At 40.4% G+C, this 17,404-nt stretch overlaps 1 protein-coding gene across 8 annotated transcripts in view; it reads right to left on the bottom strand.

Annotated features, from left to right (window-relative positions):
• The window catches only part of rap1gapa (RAP1 GTPase activating protein a), a 385,612-nt gene that overhangs the window by 49,332 nt on the left and 318,876 nt on the right, over positions 1 to 17,404 (bottom strand). For 6 of the 8 annotated variants that reach the window (XM_060852321.1, XM_060852322.1, XM_060852320.1 and 3 more), the window contains 2 exons: positions 16,259 to 16,402; positions 9,851 to 9,982 (listed from right to left, as the gene is read on the bottom strand). In XM_060852321.1, the coding sequence (XP_060708304.1) occupies positions 9,851 to 9,982; positions 16,259 to 16,402 (276 nt within the window). Of the gene's footprint in view, positions 1 to 9,850; positions 9,983 to 11,252; positions 11,434 to 16,258; positions 16,403 to 17,404 lie in introns of those variants that run through there. The other 2 variants (XM_060852328.1, XM_060852327.1) reach the window with 2 other exon arrangements.

The raw sequence follows: 17,404 nt of genomic DNA, 5'->3' as shown, positions 1-17,404 counted from the left end.
CAGAGGTGAAAGGTTAACTTTTAGCTCACTGTGTCACTCGGTTGATTTTGTGGATGTGATCATTTCTCCCAAAATAGTTTATCAGTCGATTTAAACACTGATATCCAAATAGCATTTTTGGAATCAACTCCAAGTTGGTGGCATTGCCCAGTTAACTGTGTGAGCTGGGGTAGGACCTGGCAGTACATGATGCTTGAGAAAACCCTTCACTCCTGCCAAGCGCTGAACCATGGCATTTAGGGGCAAAGGACAAACAAAAACTTCATTTTACAATATTTGCAGGTGGTATTACATTTTGTGTACCAATTAGTTACTATGGCCAAGAGTAATAAAATCAGATGCTTAAGTTGTAAACGGTCAGCAAACTAATCTGTAAAGCTGTATGAAACCAATAAAAACCATAAGGTTGTTACAGCAACTAACATAAATGGCACATAATCATAGCTGCAGATGTCTCTCTAATAAAAACCTTTCCACAACAGATTGTCAGAGTCCAGTGGCTCTCTGGCTGGTCTTGAACCTGAGACAGGCCAGTACTTCAAACGGTTAGCAATGTGGTCCCTTTCCAAATAATGTAACCAAGGTGAAGAGGGCATTACAGAAACTGACCCAATTTTGAGGCCATTCCTGTCCCATCATGGTGTGACAAGTTAAACAGTGAAAGTTGGCAGGTGATTAGAGCCAGGATAACACTTTATCATCACTCAGCATCCACACATTCCCACAGGATTGCTGGAAGATAGTTTCCATTATCACACTCCTCAGGAGCAGGTGGGACTCCAAAGCAGGCCTCCTGGCTCAGAGCTATGGACACTATCACTGCACAAGACCCCTCAGTTTCAGGAAAAGTTGATTATTTTAGCAACTTTAAATAATCACACGATAAACCTTTCTACTGTCAATCTCTCAGTAACATCCCGGTCGGACGTTGGCCAATCCAGAAGCAATTAGACATTCTCACCATCACCATGACCAACAAAATCCCAATAAAAACCCATCATTCCATCGTTTGAATAGAGATAAAATTCTGCAGATGCTGAAAATCTGAAACAAACACAGAGAATGCTGGAGAAATTCAGCAGATCTAGCAGTGTCTGTAGAGAGAGTGTGACTTTTAATCAAAGAATTCAGCAGAGTCATATTCGACTAGAAATGTTAACTCTGTTTCTCCACCCACAGTCACTGCCAGACCTGCTGAGTTTCCCCAGCATTCTTGGTGTTTATTCCACAGTTCTTGTTCCTTATCATGAAAATTTGCACTTTCTTTTCTAAACTGCCAGTCACTTTGCCAAATATGTTGTGATCTGTTCCGCTGGAATTAACAGATAAAGTGCAACAAGCGACTGAGAGTACACAGTCCAATGAGGGCAATAGCAATTTGTAAACATGATGGAACTGAAAGCAGACAATAAGGATTTTAAGCCATTCAATACCATTTATGTTTAAACCTTAGACTGCTGACAGACTTACTGAATCACTACTTCAGCACATTTTTTACATTTCATTTGCAGATGAATGAAAATCTATAAAGTTGATAAACCACCACAATTTAGCTTAAACCACAACTGCATAGCATGGAAATAGAAACATAACAGTGCAGGAGACCATTCAGCCCACCATCCCTATACTAGCAGATAAGAAGCAATTTAACCTGTACTCCCAGCTCTTGGCTTAGCAACCTGCATGGATTCTGTATACAGCACCCTTTCAGGCTTTGAATTTCAGATTCTCATCATCCTCTGGGTGAAAACCATTGTCCTGCTACCTTTAAAGATCTGTAGACCTTCTGTTCTTCCACACCTGTCAGGAGCCAACCTTGCCCTTGTTTGTCCTTTCAAACACAACATTTCATGCCTGGAGAACTATTTCCATTTGCCATTTTTCTGCCCACTTTACCAACTCCTTGACACCTTTGTCAAGTCAACAATCTTTCTCCTCGCCATGAACCCCACAGCAAATTTTGTCTCATCCACGACCTCCGAACATTTAAGTTTAAAACATTGATCAATAGGATGGAAAGGAAGGGGCCAGGTACTGTGCCCCAAAGAAATCAATTGGAAACAGTTTCCAGTCCGTGAAACACCAGCTAACCATTACCATTTGTGTCTTGCTAGTGACTAGACTTTGAATCAATCATAGAATCCCTACAGTGTGGAAACAGGCCCTTCGGCCCAACAAGTACACACTGACCCTCCAAAGAGTAACCCACTCAGACCCATCCCCCTGGCCTATTACTCTACATTTAATGCACCCAACCTACACATCCCTGAATGATATGGGCAATTTGCCTAACTTGCACATCTTTGGATTGTGGGAGGAAACTGGAGTATCTGGAGGAAACCCACACAAACACAGAGAGAATCTGCTAATAACACACAGACTGTCGCCCAAGGCAGGAATCGAGCCCGGGTCCCTGGCACTGTGAGGAAGCAGTGCTAACCACTGAACCACCTTGCCACCTTCGGGCCTAACTTCCTCTTGGATAACATTGGATTTGACTTTTGTGACCAGTCTTAACCATGTGGGACTTTGTCAAATGTCAAAGTAAAATCATTTAAATGTACTTTCTGCCTTGCTCCTCCTCAAAACAAATTCTGCAACTAACTAATACTTTAAGTTCTAACTAATACTGCTTGATTAACCTGTGCCTTACTAAAGATCAACTTTCTATTGTCCCATAAAACACAAGAGATGGGAGCTGGAGTAGACCATTCAGCCCATCAGACCTGCTCCATTATGTTCAATTCAATCATGGCTCATCTTGGGTTTCATGATGAGCTCCACTTTCTGCCGATTCTCCATTATCCCTTGATTCCTTGAGAGATCAGAAACTTCTCTATTCTTGTCTTAAACACAATCAACAACGGAGCTTCCACAACCCTCTGTAATAGAGATTGCTGAAGATTCACTATCTTTCTCTTCATCTCATTGGCCACTTATCCAGACTCTGTGATCCCGTTCCTAGATTCCCAGCCTGAGAGAATCAGCCTCTCAGTATTGATGCTGTCAAATCTCTTCAGGATCCAGAAGTTTTCACAAGATATTCTCTCATTCTGTTATGATTTCAGGGTACCCCTCGTTGTTCAGTACTTCCCAGGAGCTGAAAAACAACACCATGTTCTTCGTGACCTGCAACACATTATCAATGAGGATGAGCACCTCACCAAGACCTTCCCCACACCTCCACTACTTGCCTTTAAACAACCGCCAAACCTCAAACAGATCATTGTACGTAGCAAACTGCCCGGCTCTCAGGACAACTCCATACAACCCTGTCACGGTAGGCGTTGCAAGACGTGTCAGATGGTGGACATAGATACCACCATTACACGTGGGGACACCTCCCACCTTGTACATGGCAGGTACTCACGTGACTCAGTCAACGTTGTCAATCTTATACGTTGCAGACAAGGATGCCCGGAGGCATGGTACATTGGGGAAACCAAGCAAAGGCTACAACAACGGATGAATGGGCACAGCACAACAATCAACAAACAGGAGGGTTCCCTCCCAGTTGGGGAACACTTCAGTGGTACAGGACATTTGACCTCAGACCTTCGGGTGGACTTCGGGACAGGCAGCAGAGGAAAGTAGCCGAGCAGAGGCTGATAACAAAGTTCGGTACCCATAGGGAGGGCCTCAACCGGGACCTTGGTATCATGTCACATTACAGGTGACCACCATTGCACTACACACACACACACACACACACACACACACCCTCACAGACTTAAGACACTCTACACTCACTACATACACACATACACTTTCTCACACTCACAACCCCAACCCAGACAGACAGACACAAAGACCCACATGCACACATATATTTTGTGGGGTGAATTTGTACTTGCAGGGTTACATTGTACTTTATTCAAAAACTGCATGCATTCATGTAGAACTCTGAGCTCAAAAACTGCATGAATTTATGTCAAACTCTGTTATCTCACTTTTTAGATTAGAATCAATCTAAACATCAGGTCATGGACAGAGAACACAGGGGGCTAACACCTTCAACATATTGTCTCGCTATCATCATTGTTAACAGCTAACCCGAGAATGCAACTTTTTAAAAAGAGGTTTTGTGATTTACACGTGAAAGAAGTGAAACAATAAGGCATTTAAACAGATGAAAGACTTAACAGACAATCAATTTTTCAATGTATAATTTCAGTTACATCGCATTGTAAACTTTTGCTATAAATTCTGTGTGTTAGGATTGAGCCCTCCACTATCACCTGATGAAGGAGTGACGCTCCGAAAGCTAGTGTGCTTCCAATTAAACCTGTTGGACTATAACCTGGTGTTGTGTGATTCTTAACTCTATTAATTTAGTTAGCCTCCCATAGAGGGCAGCTCTATCAACCCAGGGACTAACCTTGTCAGCTTTCACTTCACTACACCCAGTTTAATTATTTGCTTCCTTGAATACAGAGACCAATCTGTTCAGTGTATGTCAGGTCCCACCAAACCCTACAAGGTTACAATAAGACTTCTTTATTCTTGTACTCCAAAGACAGGGTATGCTGTTTACCTTTCTAATTGCTTGGTGTACGCTACCTCTCAGACTGCACCCAGCTCCCTCAGAACACCAACATTTAAATGTTTCACACGTTTTTAAATATTTTGCCTCTATCCTTAAAAGCAAAATGAATAATATTATCCTCCATCTGTCATCTTCTTGCCCATTCACACTCTCTCTATGTTTTCCAGCCTCTGCGTCTTTCCCACTGGTTATATTTCTGCCTTTCTTTGTATCATCTGCAAACGTGAATACTTAAACTCTGTCATTTTGTTCAAGTCACTGCTATGAATCATACACACTGACGCCTAAAATGGGTCTTTGTAACACTTCACTAGTCACATCCCAACAACTTGACAATGTCCCATTTTCCTGCTCCTCAGATGCTGCCTGACCTGCTTTGTTTTTCCAGCATCACTCTAATCTAGATTCTGATCTCCAGCATCTGCAGTCCTCACTTTTGCGCCATATCCCATTTATTCCTCTTGCCTGCTTCCTGTCTGCTAATCTATCCTCTATCCAAGCGAATGTATCATCTCCAACTCCCTAAGCACTCATCGTGCTTTGTAACCTTTTTAGTGTCGCGTTATTGAATGCCTTTTTGGAAATCAGTGTAATATGTCTGTTTGCTCCTTTTGATCATTTTCCTGGTTACATCCTCAAAAAGCTCCAATTAATAGGTCAAATAGCACTTTCCTTTCTGTCTCAGTCAATATAGAAACACGATGTTTAGAGCAGTCATTCAACAGTTTTAAAAAATTAGACACAAACAACCTTTAAGATGACTGCTGCAATTTGTGTGACCTTTGATATTTGAGCTTCAGGTAGTACCACATGTGAAAGCAAAACCTAATTAAATATGGACATGTCATTCAGTGGTTCACAAAATCTCTTTAAGGATGGGTCGACACAAAATGACAATGGAATCTCCAGTCTGTAGGATTCATCGTGAACAAAAGGAAAGGTCAGAACTCAATTAGTAACAAGCAAGAGAGTGAATTTTTAAGGGGATAGCTTCCCTCAAACAAGATGGAGTGTATCTCAGAACTCTTATACTGCAACACAGGATGTTGGAATCAGCATAAACACCAGAATGCTCCTCAGAACTGTTCTCACTGCATGGTGGGATCCACACTCAGCGCCATGCACACTTTATACCTCTCTCTCTCTCTCTCCATCAGCACCACCTCACGCTGGCTCAGAGCTATTCCTGACTCTGGTTTCACTTCATTCTCTGACTCATTTGACACTAACAAGAAACGTTTTCTCTTCATTTCAAGCTTCAAGGCCCACACGCTGGAGGAACTCAGAGATACCCTTACCCCTCGAGAACCTCCTCCACTCGGGAACCTTCCTCCCGTCCCCTTTTCTCTGACTCATCCTTGCTCCTGACCCCATCATCTGTTGGGTATTTACCATCCCCTTCTGACCTTTCACTCTCCGATGCTGAATATTCTGTATTCTGCAAAAGTCCAAGTGTTATCCTGCTATCCCAATGAAGTTTGGGAACAATGTGATGTTAAAATCTTCTTTCATTGCTTCAATGCCCATTTCCTTGGGTTGGACTGCTCTCCCTGAACCACAGACCCAGCACTCACCTCCAACAGTCACCTCCAACAGACCCATCCCTCTGGCTCATTGGGAACTGCTGGTATGACATCAGTCACCTTAATTTCTTGGCCCCCATTATCCATTGGAACCTATCTCCTTGTGAACTCTGTGTTCTCAGATCCAATTCTGACATAGTAATTACAAAGCTGGTAAGGGTGGTGCTGCTGTTGCCTGGTGGCCTAACCTCTACATTGTGGTGGGTCAGACACCTCCTCCTATCCCCACCCCGCCCTGGACCATGACCCTATTATTGATCATCAGACCATTGTGTTCACAATGGTCACCAACATCATCACATCTGAGAGCTTTGCAGCCCATCAACCCTCAATCCTATACAGCTCCTTACCTTCTCCCAAAAGCCACATGTCGGACTTCCCAGGTAGACCCATTGTTTCTGCCCCATACAAGTTATTTTCTCCTACCTCACATCGATTGTTTTCTCTTCCCACTTATATCATCAATTTTTCTGATGCTTTACTTCAATTTCAGAATTTCCACTTTGCCGGCTCCAGCCACCTCCTCTTTACCATGGACGTGCAATCCCTTTCCATGTCCATGCCTTGTCAGGATGGTCTCAGGGCTCTCCACTCCTTCCTGGAACAAAAGCCGGAACCATCTCCAATCCCCAGCCTTTTCCACCCGGCCGGGCTCGTCCTCACCCTCAACAACCTCTTCTTTAATTCTTCCCATTTTCTTCACATCAGAGGGGTGGCCGTGGGCACCTTCATTGGCCCCAGTTATGCCTATCTCTTCAGTCTGAGGGAGATAGGAAGAGGTGTCCCAGACCTTGTCTCTTTGTGAGGTAAGTGGAACATTCCTTGTTTCAGACCTATTCCCACCCTCATCTACAACTCTTTCTCCAACATATCAATGATGTCATCAGTGTTACAGTCAATCTGATGTGTGGAAGAGAACATTCTTTAATTTCAAACTTACAAAGGCTTCCTTCTAGATAACTCAATTCAGTGCCACAATTGAACACCATGTTTATGTTTGATCTTATTATTCAAGAAAGGGTGTAAATGCGTTGGAAGTGGTTCAGAGCAATATTATTAGATTGATACCTGGAGTGTGTCGCTTGGAATTTAAAAGGGTGGCTTGATTGAATTGTCCAAGATCCTGAATGGTCTCAACAAGGTGAATACGGAAAGGGTGAATCAGTCCAGAACAATGGACTTAAATTAGGGTTGTTCTTTCAGGGCAGAGACAAGGAGCAAGTCTTTCTCTGAGTGGGTTGAGAGAGTTTGGAACTCCTACCATAAGACAGCAGAGATGGGGATCAGTGAATATTTTCAGACAGATTCTTGTTATGCAGGGGAATCAAAAGTAATTAGCAGTCGATGGGAATGTGGAATTCGGAACACTAACACATCAGCCACATCTTATTGAGGGCAGAAAAGGCACGAGGGGCCAAATGGCCTACTGTTTATAATGTTCAATCCAAGAGTATGCAAACAACCCCCTGTCATGTAACAAACCATACAGACGGCTGGCACTAAGGGAACACATAGCTTCAGTCTGTGACATCTTCATAAAACCATATGCTCCGACAAATTTGTTTCCAATAATTTGACCGCTACCAAGGTCAGACTACGGTCATTATTTGGCATTTTCCTTCCCCAATTTTAAATAATCATGCTGTCTTATTAGTTCACAAGCCTACTGGCACTATGTCTGCAGGCAGAAAGGGCTGGAAAATAATCCCTAACCCGCCACCATTTGGGTACATGTTGTCCTGGCCTGGCAATTTATCTGCTTCCAAAGACACTGAACACCACAATGTTTATCCCATTCAATTTTACAGACTCCTCCTTAGCTGTAGCACTTACATCCTCACTGCCGTTTGGTTGGCAGATGTTAAATAGTCATTAAGAACCATAGCCAGGTCTTCCACCTCCCACACAGGTTATCTTTGCTTTCTCCAACTGGACCTCTATATGCTTTGGTTATCCTCTAGTTCTTTAGATATTTATAAAACACCTTTGGGCTTGCCAAAGCAAGTTCAGGACTGACACCAGGAAAAGCTTTATCATACAAGGTGGGCATGCGCCAGGGACCCGGGTTCGATTCCACCCTTGGGTGACTGCTTGTGTGGAATTTGTATGTTCTCCTTGTGTCCTCTGGGTGCTCCAGTTTCTTTTTACAGTTCAGAGATTTGCAGGTTAGGGATGGATTGGCCATGCTGAATTGCCCATGTTGTGCAATTAGCCATGGAAAATGCAGGGTTACAGGGTTAGGGTAAGGGGTGGGTTTGGCTTTGATGTTCTTTGGAGGGTTGGTGTGGACACAATGGGTCAAATGGCTTGCTTTCACACAGTGGGGATCCTGTGATTGTATACAAATTGTGGTTGATATTTGAATGGTTTTTTTGGGTAAAGTGTTCAAGGAATAAGCTTTGAAATGATTCTAAAGGAGGTAAGTGTTGTGTGATAGGTTTGGATCTGAAGTTCCATCAGTGCAACGACCTCTGACCTTTTGTATTTATCTTCTACAGTTAGGTGTTAAGCGTCTGTTTCAGTTGGCTGGAGAGCTCCATATTGGGAGCAACAACTTCAGATAAAGGTTAATAGTTGAACCGAGGGAAAACATCTTCACTTTGAATGTGGTGAATGTTTGGAATTCCTTGATCCGGTGAGTTACGGATGCTCAGTCCGATGTTAAGACTCTAATCACAGCTCAAGATATTTTGTCATTAAATAGATGAGAGGAAATGGGCAGAAAAGTGACATTCAAGCATAAAGTCAGGTGTGTTTCCTTTTAAAATGGTGGAGCATTCTTGAGAGACCAAATGGCCAATTCCTCAAAGGATTTCAAAGATACCAAAGTTATTGTTCACTTTGTTCTGTTACACTTTTATATTTCATGCTCATTGTAATGACAAATGGGAATAGCCTGATAAAGTTTACTTCCAATCGGGAACATAGGGTCCTGCCATCTCCCATCACTTGGAGCATCGACAGGTCCAACCTCTCCCCCAGCTGAGGCAGGCTGACTTAGGACTTGAACTCTGGAGCTTGTGAAAGTGGGTTAAATACAGCCACCAAAGCAAATTAGCAATTGCAATGAAAATATTGATATCTTAGCGTTTGTGGTCTGCAAGATACTGAAAATAAAAATATATTCAAAAGACTTTTGGTGAAGAAGCCATGCTGATCAGAATAATCTTGTGCCAGTCACAATAAAGAAATAAAATTGCATTTCTATGTGGTCCTAAATAATATATAGATGATGTATAAATGACACAGACAAGTTTAATAGCTCTTACTCATATTCTAAGCCTGTTATAATACTGTTGTTAGTGATGATATTGTAGAAAAATAACACAGTTGGAACAAAGTTCTCTCAGTTATGGTAACAGTGACAACATATTCTTTATTTTCAATGTATCCATACAAAAGCATCCATGACTAACTATCCCTCAGAATATTGGTGGATCTTGGATGTTGACTTGTTCACGTGACTTACCATTTTATTTTTCCCCTCTACCCTGCGTGACATTCACTGGAACATGGACCTCTTTGTAACACAAGAAGTTTGATTCTTCAGGATTCTATTACAATTAGGTTTGAATGTACTCTGTTTGCCTCTGACTTGCTAAATGTGTATTTAAAGAGTCAAACATTCCACGAACTGGTTTTTGAAGTTATATTGCTGATTTCTGTACTTATACTGTTGTTGATTTCATTGTGTGTAAGTCTAAAGGGGGCTGGTACTTACAATGCCAGGGGCTTTGATGGTTTCTCCTGTGTTGTGGGTGAAACTGCCACTGTGACTGGTAGAGACAGTGTTCTGTTTCTTATTGCTGTGACCCATGGCATCCATCGACTGGCTTCGACTTCTAATCACCCGCTGAATAAAAAAGGGTTAATCAGTCATATGTCATGTTTTACGGATTGTCTCGAATTAAGTTAATATGGGCAGCAGCAGTTGTATTTGGAGAATGAGAAATTCATTTAATCTTTTACTCCATTGAAATAAATGTGAATGATTTATCCAGTGTTAGGACTTTACTCTGAGAATGTGGCATGTCAGACCTACATTTAGTCAGAAATGATTATCATTATCTTTGATGATCCATGGAGAATGTTGCTACTGAAGTCTTTACTGGATGTCCATGTGTTCAGATTCTAGAGCTTTATACAATGTGAGGACATCAGGATCTCCTTTCTGTTGAGATATTATATTCCCCTTTAGTTGACAAAATGTGCCCATGCATTGAACTGCACCAGTTTCCAAAAGCAGATGTTCCATTATTGCCCCCAGCTTATTCCGTACCACAGTCAGGTTCTACCATAACTCAACAGGAGTTCAACGTTTATTTAATAATACCTAGAGGTCTTTTCATTAACCCAAACGTCAGTCTTATGGGGCTCTATAAGCAACTGTAATTCAGTCTCTCTTTTGCTTGCCAAACTCCCAGTAGTGACTCTTTAAAGTAAATTTAATTACAAAAGAGCTATTTATGTAAGTAACACCATTTCAGCAGGTATTTATTTCTGTTCCGGGTAGCATGGTGAAGTTGAAACATTGTCCTGGATCTATAATGCTCCTGCTTTCTCTAGTCCGCAAGGTACATCTCTGTAGCCTAAACGTATTGCTCCAGGCCACCAGTCCAATGCTAATTTCAAAGTTTGTGGTTCTAACATTTTAAATTTGTTTATTTCAGGCAGAAATAGTAGGGTTTACTCACACATTTGCATCTCACTATGGTGCAATGAATGCAATAAAAGAGCTTTATTGATGCTGACTTCAGCTCCCTGACATATCCATTTCTATTTCATTTTTAAATAAGTGTTTCAAATCCCTGAACACTACCTCCTGATCATTCTCGTTTTTCTCCTCATCTCTCCAGCCTTTGCTATCTCCACAGATCCAGGTGAGAGAGCAGAACAGAGTTGACGTCTGTTTGAAATTGAGCACTGATATTTTACACTGACCTCCCGCAGCTTTTATATCCTTTAAAGTAATGACGTTGTGAAGCATATTCTCTTGAAAAATAACATTTTATCTCCATCTTATTGAAACTAATGAATACGTAATTTTAAACTAATAATGAGCAGAACTGCTGATGGCATTTCTCGTGGAATAAAATGGGCAGCAGCCACTCAAAGCCAACCAATGAATTAAAATAAGATTTAATTAGTTAATGCTGCCATATTACATCTGTCATTATGGATAGCTGCTGAACATGCTTTTCTATGAACAACAGGGACTGGAATGTTATTGGAAATGTTTCGGAGCACACATCTTCCTCATCAGTTTTGAGACTTCGAATACAGCCGAGTTCCCCGAGCCTCAATCTGTCAAATTAAATACCAAAAGTTACCAATTTCTATCACATGACAGCACATATTCTAGGTCCTCTATGTAAAACCAATTTCATTTCAGAGTTGGTCAAACTTCTTTTCCAAAAATATAACTTACATTCGTGTTGCTGGAAGGCAATGATCTCTGTTACTGATGTATTCTGAGCCTGAAGTAGTTCTCCGTGAGATAGACAAAACAATCACAGCTACATAACCTTATCATTGGTTAGCACAGTCTCCTGTATGATGGAACTCCAGTGAGACTATAAGCTGATTGTTGAAAGGAAATCTCTCATCTTTAAAGGCAGCTGCTGAGGATCTGATAACTTTATTTCAACACAAAAGATGCTTTGACAAATTGATCTTTGGTGTCCAAAGAAATTTTCCAGTTACATAAACTGTTGGATTTGATTTGCAACTATGAATTCAAATTGTCTGAATTGATAAATTATCCAAACAAGAGGTCTTAGAGAATAACCCTTGACAAGCAGAATCCGAGAAGTAGGTGATCTTACTGATCCGTTTTTTGAACAATCCTTGGTACAAGTCAGGTACATGTATATTTGTTGCACAACATCAAGACCAGACATATATACACTCGTCACAGCTCACCAACCAAGACTGAACCACATGCATCAGTTCACCAGGGAGGTAAAAGCTCATATGCAAGTTTGATAAACTATCAAGGGGATTAGTTTTAGGCATGCTCTTGATCTTATGAGTGATCAAACAGACATGTTTTCACTAGATTGTGAGGGAGATCAAAGAGATGGAGCCTCTGTAAGAACCATGGGATAGAACCAAAGGAAGCTCAGGCAAGTGCATACAAGTGAGTAACCAGTACTGCATGCATCCTCTTCAGCACCAAGTAGATCAAATGCAAACATGCTATAGACCAGGACAGCTCTGACACACACACAACAACAGACTGATGCACATAGAAGGCAGATGCAACATGTGCATCTCCCTAAATCTCTAAGGGATTGAAAATCACTCAGACCCACTGCCTACAAAATTCCATATGTATTAAACCACAATTCAGTACTCAGTTGTCAAAAGGTGATCTATAATGGGAAGCCAAGAGCAAAATACATATTTTTGTATTAACTATAAATATCACATTGATTAACAATCTAATTCAGACAGTTGAATAGACAAGATTTCTGGGAATTAAACTTCCTGTGCTGTTCCCTTTCAAGCCTTCCCATCAAAATTATTTTAACTCAATTTCATTTATCTTGAGGGCATTGTTTATTTATTGAAAGAAACATTGCACCTCAACCATGTATGGGAAAGTGAGATTTATATGTTGAATTAAAAAGACAAGATTGAATTGATTGGCATCAATATCAAGATAGTGTTTACACAACAATTCAGTTTAAGATACCTTACTCTGTTCTACTTAATTTATTTTTAACTACTACTGGTGAGAATAAATGTTTCTAAGTAGTCTGTTATTCCATTTCTAATAACCATAATTAAATATTCAGCTACATTAAGTTTACATTAACTTAAACATTTTGCCGATATGTGTCAGTTCGGCTCTGTGCACTGTTTCAGTGGGGGTTCTGTCTGAATACATAGGGCTATATAAGCAACAAAAGCAGTTGATGCAATCAGCTTGTGTCTCATTGCAGAAGGGAATAGCATCAATTCACGATGATGCTATTTACAAGGCACAACATTACTGACAAAGTTCTTCTTTTAAATGTCAGGTTTAATGCTGCATGAAATGGATCTGGTCTCGATCCAGTTCCTGTTGTTTTCAGGCCAGGGCAAAAGACTCTTCAATCAAGCGCCAATTATTTCTAAATTAGCAATCTTAGAGATCATTAGAATTTTATTGTTAGAATTGGAAAAGAGACCATGTTTTCCTGAGGGTGACAATAAAAAGGTAGCAAATGTTCGCAATGTGATTAATTAGTCAGAAAGAAAGTATTAGGGAGGCTCTTCCCTCTGAGACAGGGGGCCTGGGTTCAAGTCCAACCTGTTTCAGAGATGTCATGACAGGCCTGAGCAGGCTGAGGTGGATGGCACAGATTTGCTAATTGTTAGGATGTATGGAAAAAAATCATCCTTTTAAAATACTGAAACTGTTCTGACTGAGTGAGTGAGCCCCTCAGTTAGCTTTTATACAAGATATCCAATTAGTAGTACCTTGTGACAGAACTGCAGAACAATTTCACAAAATATAAATCTTTAATCTCCTGAATACAAATGTCAAATAGAAAAGCCTCCATCCTTCCCTGGGATGGTTACGCTTCTTACTCTGTCAGGTCCTGGGAGAGACCTGGACTTTGTAAAGTTGCTTAAAATGGGCTGACAAACTATCACATCTCATGGTCTGGGCAGGGGGCAGGCTGGGGTTACAGGAGTTGAACAGGCAGCCAAATGAGATGGCCTAGCACTTTGGCCAAATGTAATTCAGTAGAGGTTAGCACTTATAGGAGGAGGCAGAGCAAACAGAGACAAATAATTAAAACATTGATGTTTGGAGGTGGAGACCCAACAGAGGAGTGACAGCTAAAGGCCCAACCCTCAGGGAAGGTTACCAAGGGGGTGAGAAGTACTGACCTTCATAGTGATGTCCAAATCCCGCTGATGACCAACAATATATTCATGGGGGAGGGGTAAGGAAAAGAATTTTTATGGAAGAAATTCACAAACTTGCCATTTTCAAACACATTTACTGCTGTTGACTTCAGTCCTCCTAAGACAGCAGCTCCCCCAGCATCCAGATACAATGCTTGGACAATGCCAGAAGTATTTTATTGAAACAATATTACTGATCCGTACATTGTTTGAAATTGTAATGTCTATCGATGAGCCTGAATTGCTCAAATGAGACAAACAAAATCATTGAATTGTGGCCTCCCATGGTGCACTGAGACAGTTTAAAAGGAAGGTCTAGTGTGTTCACTGGGACATCACTTCCTTACCAGACTCACAGGAACAAATTTTCCTACAAGATGGAAATTATGGATAAAGCTTTAAACCAAATCACCCATTAGAACTCCGAGACAATTGGGTAGAATGTTGGTTTTTATGATCGGAGTGAATTTACTCTCTGCTGATTGGTCATTTTGGATAAGGTGTAAAATTAGTAAATTACCAATCCTGTGAATCTCCTGCTCAGTGTGTTAGGCTAGAATTACCCTCTGAATACATCTATAGATGCATACATCTCAATGTCTGGTAAAATGTGTATGTAAATACTGTAAGTAAAAGCCACAATACTTGAAACTGAAATGATCCGTGCTTCCTGAGTGTTTCCATTAGATGTACTTCCCTTCTCTATGTAATGGGTGGAATGGATGACTTTATTCAGCTGGGTGATGTACACTGTGGTATCGTTTAAAGTATGTAACACCTCAGTACACAATTGGCTAGTTTCGATGTAGCACAATAATTATAGTGTGGCCATGTTAATTGTACGTTCATTTTAAGATGAAGATATACAAGTGGAAGACATTGACTAAGTATCTTGAGCACATATAAAGAGAGACTTCCAGATGTTGTTGGGAAGGAGGCAGACATTACATTTTCTAAGTAAATCTCGTGTGAAGTAAAGGATCAGTGTCTGGTTTCCTACTTCACCAGCTGGTTTCAGAATACATGACTAGCTCTATATTCCTCACTTTCATCTGACTACTTTGTTGTGCTATGTCCAGTAAATTTGTAAAAGCATTTTATTAACAAACAAAGGAAAACTTTCTTCCAAATGTTAACATTTGTAAGATGCAAGTAGTACGGAGGAGGTTGGACCAGAATGTAAGAGAGGAGGGAAGAGTGTTACAATGGCAGAAAAAAGGTGAGGAAAGATGGGAAGGGCCTGGGATGGATCATAGACTGGTTGGGCTGAATGGCCTGTTTCTCTGCCTACATCATAATCATTCCATGCTCTTACCACCAAGATAGATGGTGGAAGATACGTTACAGAGGAAAAAACAACTGGGTGGACATCAAAAAACAATCAGAAAACATTAAGAGTGAAGCATATTATTAGAAATTGACCAGGGAGAAAGTAAGAGGATATAAGGATCAGAGAAAGATAACGAGGCTAAAATGCCTCGTTTTGATATTCTTCTAATGTTTGTTTTAGTTAGCTGGGGTAATATTACAGTAATAATGCTCCTCCTGATACACAAGCAACTGTATTGCTGTTATTTTATGGATACTACACATTAAAAACTTAGAAAAGTGGAAAGTTGAGGGATCCAAGAATTTTCCTGGATCTGCCCAAAGTGTTAAAACACAAACATGTGAACTAGGCACATGGTTTGTTTACAATTTTTCATGCTGGCAATCTTTGCTAAACAGTAAGCTAAACAGTTAACTGTTTTTGTTGATAATTCAACATTTTTTAACCATGTATCAACCACACATTATAGTGACTCTCCATTACAATGCTGAATTAATAAAATCCAATCTTACACATTTTCAAGGTTTTTTGGATGTTGGATTCGCTGCAATAAAGCAATACTTCAAGAATAGATAGAATATCAGCTAAATTTTCTAATTTCTTCATTATAATGAAGAGAAAAGCAATGAGATTGTCAAGGGAGAACATTTCTAACTTGCAAGAGTTAATTAGTGAAAATAGTAAGTTTTCACATAATTACATTAAGTCGTATAATCAGATTCATAATCTGCTTTATCAATGCACATTTTAAAAATATCAGCACGACAGAAACATTATTTTGTTCGTTCAGGGAAGAATATTCAAAGCAATTTTAAATTAAGCAAAATAATATGAATAAACTATGTAAGTAAACAAAGGTGAACCTAATGAAGTGCATTCGATAAAAGGTGACATTACCTTAAAGGATTCAAAGAAACCTCCTCCTCCTCCACTCCCTCCATTCTCAATCTTCTCATCCTCGTTGCTAATGCCCATCATCGCTTGACTGTTTACATGGAGCTCTTCATAGAGAGTCTCCAGCAGAGCTGACCTGGTCCGCTCCTTCATTACATGTACAGAAAAGTTAATCAATAAATTCAACGTCAAAGATAAACTGCACATGGTCAAAGTTATATATCACTGACCTAACCTTTGTTATTCAATGTGCTTGCCAAGCTACTTCACCAGTCGAGTTTCACCATAAAGCTCAGAGACATCTTTGTCTAAGTTCAGGCAAATCAGCACTGTATCATCTGCTTTTGATTTGTACATCAATTTCAAAAGATGTCACAGAATGTTCCTTGATTCAGCATGGATAACTCAGCCTTCACATTACAACTACCCAAGAGCGCCTTGTCCATTAATCTGAGAAGTCACATTTAAGTCAGTGATTAACTATAAATATTAATGCTGATGTTTGGCACAAAATGTTACAGATCGCACTCCACAAAGGAGACAATATGTATTCTCTGCCAGATGTTAGCTCAGAACAACCTTTCCACATCTACTTGAGTCAAGTCCTGAGAATCTTGTACATTTGAATAAAGTTGCCTTTCCTCATTCAAAGCGGCAATGATTTCCTCGAAACCTGGAATCAACGTAGTCAGCCTTCTCTGGGACGGCCTCCAATATCAGTATTTCTTTCCCGACAGAAAGGGACCAAAATTATTCATAGGATTCAAGTTGTGATTGGACCAGTGCCTTGCATAGCTTTAGCATGACCTTTTTATTTTTATCGTCCATTCTCTCTGAAATAAAGGCCAATAGTCCATTTTCCTTCCCCTATTACCTGCTGACCCTGTGTATATTTTTAATCATGTTATGATTCAACTCTGGAACAGGTGCAGTTTGAATCCCAATCCTCTGGGTTAAAGGTAGAGCTCCTAGTTCTGAGCCACAGGAAACCCCAGCTGAAACTCTATGTAGCTCTCCTTTCCGCAGTTTTTCCTTTCAAATAAACATGTAGTTGCATCTTTTAAAAATCACAAACAACAAATGGTGACATCTTGCAAAATGTCCAGATTACAGAGGAGGAAGTGCTGGATGTCTTGAAAAGCATAAAAA

This window comes from Hemiscyllium ocellatum, chromosome 37 (genome assembly GCF_020745735.1).
Source record: "Hemiscyllium ocellatum isolate sHemOce1 chromosome 37, sHemOce1.pat.X.cur, whole genome shotgun sequence".
Classification (NCBI taxonomy): domain Eukaryota; kingdom Metazoa; phylum Chordata; class Chondrichthyes; order Orectolobiformes; family Hemiscylliidae; genus Hemiscyllium; species Hemiscyllium ocellatum.
Note: the sequence above shows the minus strand (reverse complement) of the source record. Positions and strands in the feature narration are given on the sequence as shown.